This window comes from Numenius arquata, chromosome 18 (genome assembly GCF_964106895.1).
Source record: "Numenius arquata chromosome 18, bNumArq3.hap1.1, whole genome shotgun sequence".
Lineage (NCBI taxonomy): Eukaryota > Metazoa > Chordata > Aves > Charadriiformes > Scolopacidae > Numenius > Numenius arquata.
Window position 1 is genome coordinate 6451482 of NC_133593.1, and position 9830 is coordinate 6461311.

General features: G+C 38.8%; 1 protein-coding gene across 2 annotated transcripts in view; it reads left to right on the forward strand.

The window, feature by feature from the left end:
* CRCP (CGRP receptor component) overlaps positions 1 to 9619 on the forward strand; it is a 32016-nt gene extending 22397 nt beyond the window's left edge. The window contains exon 6 of one of the 2 annotated variants that reach the window (XM_074160543.1): positions 8298 to 9613. In XM_074160543.1, the coding sequence (XP_074016644.1) occupies positions 8298 to 8441 (144 nt within the window). In that variant the 3' untranslated portion in view covers positions 8442 to 9613. Of the gene's footprint in view, positions 1 to 8297 lie in introns of both variants that reach the window. The other variant, XM_074160544.1, reaches the window with a different exon arrangement.
* The last annotated feature ends 211 nt before the right edge of the window (positions 9620 to 9830 follow it).

Below are 9830 nucleotides of genomic sequence, written 5' to 3' on the forward strand. Positions count from 1 at the left end.
ACTTTCTCATGGTCAGTGATTGAATGTATCCCTTTATGCACGTCTTTACGTTCACGGTTTCAAATCCGCTCAGCTTCCTCTCTGAGGCCTCCTCGGAGACTTGCCCATCTTTCTCTTGGACAGATTCTCCACCTCTTTGCTCCAGTGTCACATAGTGAAAATGCCCAACGGAGTCATTAAAGGTTAGTTACAGTATCGCGACGAAGAATATGTTTAACCTGAGTCTTCTCGCTGCTGCTCCCTAATCAAGTACTTCACGTTTTGACAGCTGTGATGACACGGTTGTTTTGATGGCAGGGTTTTGTGGTATAGTGAAACTAAACATGCTGAAAGTGAGCGAGTGATCACTGATACGGAATTTTGCGCAGTGATGCAGAATGAGAAATGGATATAAACAGACTTTCTGCTGTAATGTAGCTCTCGTCAATCTGTTAAGCATAATAAGAGGGATTGTTGCTAAGTAGAAATAGATGGTTTATTCTCTGAAGTATCTCCTTAGGAATACAAAATCCTGTGGTAATAAAGAGATTATTATAATAAGGATATTCTTTTAATAAAGATCTCTTACATTAAGAACATCTGTTTACCATCTTATCCTGAATCCAAACTATGTAGTAACAGGATCATATTTTGCTGCAAAAAAAAGGGAAGGATTAAAGAGGTACCAGTAGGACTATTTTTCTTTCATAGCCGAGGAGCAGACAGTGTAATGCTGAAGGCATCTCATAAAAGAATGCTTCTAGCTGAGGAATTAATACAGTGTTTTGTGATTGATGAGATCAGTGTCAATCATCAGCCCAACCAAGAGTATTAAGGCTGTGTGAGTTTTGCTTAGGAAGTTTCTTATAAGCAATGGTGTAGAGCCTGTCTCATACCTTTATTAGCTTCATGGGCTTAGGCACAGATTTCTTATATTCCCTAGGCGATACACAGTCTTTTTTTTCCCCTTCTTTAAATGCAGTAATTTTTTGCTGCTTTCAAGGGACTGTGTGGTTTTGTCTGTCTTTCTCCTCCTCCCTTGTTATCCTACCTAGTTCCTCATTATTTTACCTATCCATAAAATATTGAAAATAGTTTTGCTCCTGTGTCGTGTTTGAAGTCCAGGAGGCGAGTATAAGAAATTTGGGCCTTTATATTAGAAGTCAGATTTCTTCAGAGTGTTGTACTTTCAATATTCCAAGGTTTGTAATGTCAAAGTTAGGTAAAACTCATTGCTAAAACTTACAGAATAGAGGTACAGGATTTGAGTTCAGCATCAGTCCATCGTTGGTACGTAACCCTTCTCTAATGATCAAAAGCAACTTGTGAAAAATGTAATATTCATACATTTGGGGACTAGCCCAAGTTTGTATCATCATGGAAGTATCGGGGATACAGTTAGTTCTGTTCCATTGCAATACCCCTGTAATTCCCAGGGCAAGTTTCTCCAAAACTAGTATTACAGTAAACTAGGTTGACTGGATTGTTAACGCTGTGTTAAATTAGACCTCCCCAAAATTGCAGTACACTTTCATCAAAGCACATCAAAGAGCTTTTGAGCTCAATAACTGCTAGGAAACTGCAGGCCATCTTTGTTAGTGAAATACAGAGACTGGAGCAATAGTAAGGAAATGATTTTGCTGTTTGATTGCTGTCCTGAGTCATTTTGGTTTCTGGTGAGGACTGGGGAAAGAGAGTGTAGCACTGCAGCGTCTTTGAACACAGAAAACCTCTGTCTTCTCCGATCGTCATTGAGTATAAAATAATGCAGAGCTGTGAAGGCTAACAGCATTTTCTTCTTTGATGTCGGTGGGGAGAAGATTCCCCATAGACACATTTTGTGCGGGCAAGTCAATTCACTGCAGTCAACAGATGAGAGACAACCTACAGAGAAGTGAATTCTAGGTTTAAAATTGTCTTGCTTCTCTTTTCACTGAACTTGCCCCTGCCACTCAAAAGCTTTAAGTCACTCCTGGAATTGATAATGATGATGAAAACTTTTGACCGCTTCATGTGATGTAGGCAAGTCAATCTTATTTTTTAAAAAGCCAGATTTAAACAAAATGCCAAGCAAGTCATATCTCTGTCTCTCACTTGCTTAAATAGTTTTGGTGTCTCAAATTTTCATTCAGTGCTGCCTGTCTGTGGAACGCAGTCAGATTTACCTGATGGGCTTTTTAGCAGCAGTGGGAGGATAGTCACATTTACTACTCCTTGTTGCTTTTTTGCCTTTCCAGCTTTTTGGTTCTTTACTTTCCCTCTACAGAATCCCTTGTCTTTAGTAGTATGCAAACAATAAATCAATTTTGATAAAATTATACTTAAGCTAAAAGGCAAATTTATGTTGTGATCTTTTGATCTCCAGTGCTTTTGTAAGTCTCCGTGCATAAATTGCTGTATTGTTCATATTTGTCTTTTCTGGACTGTGTGCCAGGATTTATTTGCAAACAACAATAGCAACAAAAGGAGCATGAAATTCTAATTCATATCCCACAGGGTAAAACACTGTACACATTGCAGCTATCTTGACCTCCTGTTTTAATCTTTAACATATGTTGTTCCTGGCTCAGTAATTCACAAAGGAGGAGGAAAAAAATAAAAGACAGTGATGTTGATCTAAGCATGACAGTGGTCCAGCTTTATTTCATGCTGAACCATGATGGGTTTGAAGATTAAGTATCATCTTTTCTAATTAACAAATTGCTCCACATTTTTCTTTCTGACTGGAAAAGCAGATTTTAATTCTGTGCTTTTTAAAACTAGATTTCCCTCTCGGAGAGCTTTGTACCTTGTGATGTGTGCTCTGCATAACCAGCCTGGCAGATTGTCTTTTATTGTTGAATAGAAAATAATAATATAAAGTGTTCTTCTGGAAAACAGGAGATGTTAGAGGATTAAACATTTTATTTTCTCAGCAATATATTTTGATTCCCACTTTGCATACTCAGTTAATTATCTCTGAGGGACATTAATCCAGTCATTCAGTCTTTTATTCCTTTTTTAATGTGCTTTTTTTCTTTTAGCATGTTGGTGCTGAACAATTTCAAATTACTGCTCCAAGGAGGAAGTAGTGGTCATTTTCTCATAAAATATGTACCTCCTACACTGGAGGTAAATTATATGCTTGATAGCTTTGGAAGTGATCAGAACCCCTATTTCCTTTTTTACTGCAGTTTACTGATGATTATATTTAAATAGAATACTTAACTTATTCAAACAAACAATGGCTTTTAACCCACAAATTGTTCTGTCCTGTGACACTGAGGTTTGTTACCCATCAAATATTACTTATGCTTGAGACAGTTTCTCAGTTCTTTCAGAACTTTTTAGGGTTCTTCAGTGTGTCTTTATTCTTTAACATTTTCGGTGTATTGTCATGTCTCAGAAGGCTAAATGAAATAACCATTAGCATTGAAAGCTTAAAAGAAGTACAGGGAGGGTGATGAAGTCTCTCTACTTTGCTTTTACTTGGGTAAGCAGAGTACATAAGGTATGGCTATAATTAGGGAAAGCACATGCTTAAAATGTTTGTCTTCGTTTGACCAAGTAAAAAAAAATATAGACAAGTATGTATATGTGTGTGTGTATATATATATATATGTAGTATGTGTCTGTGTTCATATTTTGTGCTTACATGTATACATGGCACTACGGGTATACGGATTTGCATGCTCGTTTTATGAGTAAACATTTTAATCCTTGAAATTATCTTGATAGTCAGGCTAGCTGTTATTTTCAGATTTACCTTCTCAATAAATAAAAACTTTAAAAACTTCTGAAAATAACATTCTGCCATCAGCAAGCTTTAGTGTGACTTACTGCTTAACGTAATTCTGTTATTAGGTTCTGATTTGGTAATTATGGCTGTTTTGTTCCTCTGAGAAATCGATACATAGTGCTCAATTAAAAAAAGCTACTGTTAGAATGTGCAGCTGGGACTGGCTGCGCGGCAGCACAATATTCCACATACACATTGGTTTAATAAGCCCAGCTCTGGTTCCCAGCAGCGGTTACGTTACTGAGCAAGGCATCTGCCAGTGTTTAATTCTGCAGTTGGCGAGAGACTTGTCTTTTCCTTCTCTTGTAGCGAGGTTCGGTGGTGGATGTTGGATGCACGTTTCATTTTGCGGCGTTAGCCCCCGCAGAGGTGTATCTGGAGAGGCAGAACAGAATTGGCACCCTTGTCTTGACATAGTCTCCATTCAGTAAATGTTTGCCTAACTTTAAGCTTAGTTGTACCTCTTGAGTATTTCAAATTCAGTCACTACATAAGCTGTGGCTTAACCGCAGTAGGTACAAGGTGCTTAAGCAGGTGAAAAATTGGTTATTAGACTTCTAAGTGAAGGTGGCATTGCTTTCAGAGGTGAGCGGTACAGTAGCTTCAGCTGCCTTCTGAATATTTTGTATATATTCCACAGTTCTGAAGATCTGTTTTTATCGACACATTTATCAATAAAATAAAAAGGAACTCGAGGCACTCAAGCTTGGAAAATATATATTAGCTGCAAGGGGAAACATGCCTCCTTTTTTTAGCTGTAAGAGTTTTATACCAATTAAGTTACCAAGTAAAGTTTTCCTGTTTCCTTCCTTGATTCCTTCTTTAGTCGCCCTGTGGATGATATTGTTTAAGAGCATTAGCTGGGGGGGAAATGAAATGTGAAAACTGCTTCCTGTATGCGTGTAGTGCAGTGAGAATTAAAAAACTGTTACTGATTTGAGTGAAATCAAAGTTGTTATTGAGGCCTGACTTGACCGAATTGAATCTTGGCCACAGAATTGCACTTCATAGAAAATACATACTGTACGTACGTATGAATGACATTGATACAACATTTGCTACAAAACCACTGTCATTATTTTGGTATAGTATAGGTGCTGAAAAGCAGTAATGACTGGGGAATTATTTATTGCAAGATGCAGCAGAGCTGACACGGCTTGCTGCCTTTCTCTTGTGTTCATTTCAAAAAAATCCTTGTTCTCAGCCCTGAGGAGACACGCTCGTCTTGCTGCACACCAGGGTGCTTTTTATCTGTCAGTCGTGTTCCTGCAGCATTGTCCAATTCTGTTACTTGCACAAACGCCTGAATATTGAAAATGCACAGTTCAGCGGAGTGATGGTGCCCTACACTTTGCACGTGGCATCATCTGTGAGGGTAATCTATTTCCATTCGTTGTGTGTGGCACTGCCAACACAAACATCTGATGTCATACACTTATTAAAAACATTTGCATTTTTGTTTTCCTTAGTATAAACTTCGCATTCCTGACTGCTTATGGTTTGAATCTCTTGCTGGGGCAGTTTCAGGCAATTGCAAGTTAGAGGTTAGCAAGGCTTTTTGGTAGATATTTTTTCATATATTGCTGAAATCCTTGCTGGAAAAGTAGGTACTTAAATACAATGGTTTCTTTTTGCCTTTTAAGCTTTTTTTTACGCATAATTTCTCTTCTGTGCATCATAACGTTATTTCTTAGCAATATAAATAGCAAAGGTATTTTGTCTTCTAGCTGTAAATCTGAAGACTGTGTGAATATCTGTTGAATCTAAAATAAACCTCTGAGTGACCTTCTGTTTTATCTTTATCTGTTTTCCTTGAGGACAGTTTCATTTGTCTCTATGTGCTCTTGGTGCTTAATTTTTGAATTTTCCCTTTTGCCATGCTGCTTTGCTGCTTCCTAATTGCTTATATTTTCATAAGTCGCTCCTCAGGCTTTTTTCCCTGAAGAGTGAAAAAAATTGATTTTTATAGCTTATGCTTTTGATCCTTTGAGCTCTTGAACAGTATCATAGCTAAATAGCGCTGAAGCATCAACTTCAGTATTAAACTGTCCATCCTGCCAAATGCAGATATTTGTCTATCGGTGGTTCCTGGTGTGAGAGCTGGCCGTAAAGATGCGCAGCTCCAAGGCACTGAGAGGTGAGCCCTTGATGAATTTGCTCCACATTTTAAGGAATTACCACTTCCCTCTGGCAGAGACTATGGATCTGTCAACAGAAGGGAGTTTGGAGCTGCCTTACCCACTCCTCCGTGCAGTTTCCAGCATCTTTCTTTAAAGATGCTTTTCTCAACACTCCGATCAGTTACAGCACCAAAGCATCTGAAACATGAGAGACTTATTTTCTTTCATCAACTTTCTGGTAAAGTGTGATTTCTTAAACTGCCAGAGCAATCGCCAGAGCTCATCTGTCAATGTCCCCAGTCGTATCTGCAGTTTGTCAGTCTTGCAGGCTTCTGTGTTCAGCCAGTACAAATGACATCAACGTGATTGTTCATACTGGGAGTTGGGGCATTACTCATTTGGCACTGGGAAGTGAGTAAGAAGCCGTGATGAGACGCTCGCGTAAGTATATTCTGCCTTAAATGCAGAAGTCGAGAAGAGTTGATGCTGACCTAGAAATCGCTGTCTATTATCTGTTTAAGTTCTGATCAAATCCTTGTGTTTAACTCTGGCTACCTGAAGCAAACACCTAAAGGAGAAAATGTTTGGAGAAGAGAGGGAAAGGAGATGTGTAGGGAGGGATAAAATTTAAATGGGGAAGAAGGGCGGACTTCATGTGATCCAATAAATCAAATCTACACCAGGCAAGGTGCCATTTTTCTGAAGATGGGAAGGCAGTGGGATGGTAACGAATGCAGGAGACATCGGCCACTAAGAGATAAATCACTCTGCCTTAAGTGATATTGCCTGTCCAAAGGATGTGGGCTTTTTCTTTGTACGGTTCCTGCTGCGATGGGGCTGTCACCTTTAAAGTTCAATGTAACAGTAATTAATAACACTATAATCCAGTCCAAAAACCAGGCTGATAATCCTCTACAGAACTTAATAGCATAGGTCATCTGAAAAGTAATGGCTTTGTCAGCAGTATCGGCAGCAAAGAGCGTATGTATGCATTGCAACATACATTATTGTATAATGTTGATGCCCCAAGGTGTGTTCGTCAAGCTGCTGATCCCCTCTGAAATGCAGCCCAGCAGGCAATTATCCGATACCACTTCAGTAGCTGCAGCAGTTGCTTACACAGAAGGGTAACGTTAGGAGGATTTTTAGTATATTTTAACTCGCAGTGTATCATATAGCAGCTGGCAGTAATGAGAGCCAGGGCTGTTTTTCAAGCTGGGGTCCTACAGTAGTTCTTGAACTAACCGTACTTGGAAAGCCGCTCCAAAGAGAATTCCATCCTTTGATCGGGAGAGTCCCCAGGTCATTTCCAAATGGATATTCACTGTCTGCCTTTTGCTACATGAGCGGATTCTAGCGTGCTCGTTTTCCTCTCGTCAAGGATCTGTGGGTAATGGCTGATGAAAGATGATCAGATTGTGCAAAGAGGGCTCACAGGACACTGAAGAAATAAAACGTTAATTGAATATACCACTCTGCTTTTTAGAAGGCAAGATGCATCTGAACAGCTGACAATTTATAGCTAGAACTGAAACCTGCGTTGACTTGGAACCATAATTAATATAAATCACTGCTCTTCAAAGGACATTTTAAAGGACTTTGTATAAAAAAGAAAATCTCAAACTCCGCAATCCTAATTGGTTTCATTTGCGTTTGAAGAGTTCTTTTGGCTTGCTTTTCCAGTCCTCTCACAAGCTTTTCCTTTTAACAGCTGCCTATAAATTAGGGCAGTTGTTTTTACTGGTAGCAGTGATATAAGAGTTCCCACAGCTCTGCAGTGAGAGTAGGTCCCTAATTAATCTTACAGAATTTTATTGTTGGTTTGTGACAGCATGTTTTGTGTTGCTCAGAGCTTTTATATCCCTTTATATTCAGGAATCTCACAATCTAAGCAAATTCCAATAAAGTATAGCTGCTGTAGGATTAGGTGGTTTCTTTTATGGCCTGATTACTTATAGTCTAGGTGCTGGATAAGATACCAAGGTTTGGTAACCACTCTTAGGTTATCTCATTTCTGTTCTCACATGAAAGCACAGGAACTTAGGGAAACAGGGCTGGAAGGTAGGTCTGCACGTGAGCTAAATGAAAAGCCTGGCTCACGATACGGATGTGTAGGCTGAGAGAGGCTTTAGGAGAAACCCGTGAGGAAAGCCTCTTCTGAGCATGGTGTTCTCCTTGTTGTAAAGAAAGCAGGGTCTCATTATGGAGTGCCAATTGTAGTGGTTAACAATGGAGCTCTTCTTTCTTTTTTTAAAATACTGTAAGAGTTCCACTTTGTAAAATGCTTTTGTAACGAGCGCAGACAATGTCTTGCATCCATTGAGAATAGCATTTCCCAATTAGTTAAGTCCTTCTGTTTGGAGCTGAGGAAGGAAGTATGGATTTAATGATTACAATAGGTGTTTTTTTTTGACCTGCAGATGGTAGAAGAAAGCGAGGAAAGGCTAACAGAAGAGCAGATTGAGTCACTTCTCCAGACAGTCACCAGTATTCTTCCAGGGGATTCAGAAGAACAACAGAGAGACTCAGCAATGGCAACCGAAGACAAAGGTGACCGAGCATAGGAGGCATCTAGACCAAAGCTGGCAACAATTTCACCAGAAGAGAATCAACTAATACTTTTCTGTTTCTTACTTGATACCAGTTTAATCTTGTATTGGACATCATTGTAAAATATATTACAATTTTTATTGCTCGGAGGTGATGAGGGAACCAATTGTTTACAAGAAAGCATGGAAAAGGACACCATTGTGTTGGCATTTTGTCATAAACAGGAATGGTAGTGAGTGGGTTTGTAATGTAGCAGTCTGAAAATTTATGGGGCACAGAATCTGAAGCTTTTGTATTTTTTCCATTACCCATGTAACAGCTGTACATTTGAATAGGCTTATATACAGCTGGCAATGTTTTCATTATCACAGCAGTACTATAATTATAATTGCTTTCATATGCTTTTGAATTGCCCAACTGGTTTTCAGAATACGGTCTACAATACAAAGCCAACTTTGGGAGCTGTTTGTGAAAAGGGCTGTTTGCAGTGATCAGAACATACAGTGATGCACAAGAACTGCTTGGTATCTGGCCAGACGCTCTCAAGTAGGCTGTTGGCATCACGGAAGTGAGAGGATGTGTTGGTAGGGTATCTGTTCTCAGGGATGTCTGGCAGTCTGTGCTCGATAAAAGAGAGATCCAGGTCATCAGCTAAACGTATTGCCACTGAAATCAGCTGAGTCACACCAGTTTACAGCAGTTGAGACTCTGGACTCCAATGTTAAGGCTCTTAGTAATACTGACAGAAGAACATTTAGGTGTATATTTTCCCATTGAATGTTTGTTTCAATATTTATCTATAGCCAAGTCACAGTCTTGTGAACATGCTGTCGACCATGGAATAAATGAATGAGTCAACACTGAATAATCTGGTTTAGAAGAGTGAGAATCCATCCTTGTTGAAGCAGAATTTTTTGTGTACTGAGCTTTCTTCTGATTAAAGATTTCAGGATTGAGTATTTAACGTTGAAAGCATTGATGATTATAATAAATCTTTTGTATATATACATATATACACACAGTAAGTCAGTAATTACACATGGCACTGGTTTTATACTGTGACTGCAGACCATTCTTTTATCATTATTATAATATACTGGAAATAGAAATAAAGTTTGAAGTACATCCTGGGAATTTTGTGGTTTATAGAAAAGAAATAAGACCTTGAGTCAGAATCTCTGACTTTTTCCCCACTTCTGTCGTGGTTTTATTTTGTGTTCTTATGCGAAGAATTTACGCGTTCTGACCTTTAGCTGGGCCATATATGAAAGGGAGTGATAACTTCCAGTGTCTGGGGGTTTTATGATAGCATTTCCGTAGTATTTTAAGCTTCTTTGATGTTTGGAGAGGAAAGGAAATGATTGGAAAATATATTTTTTACCTCTTAAACTTAATTTATCTTC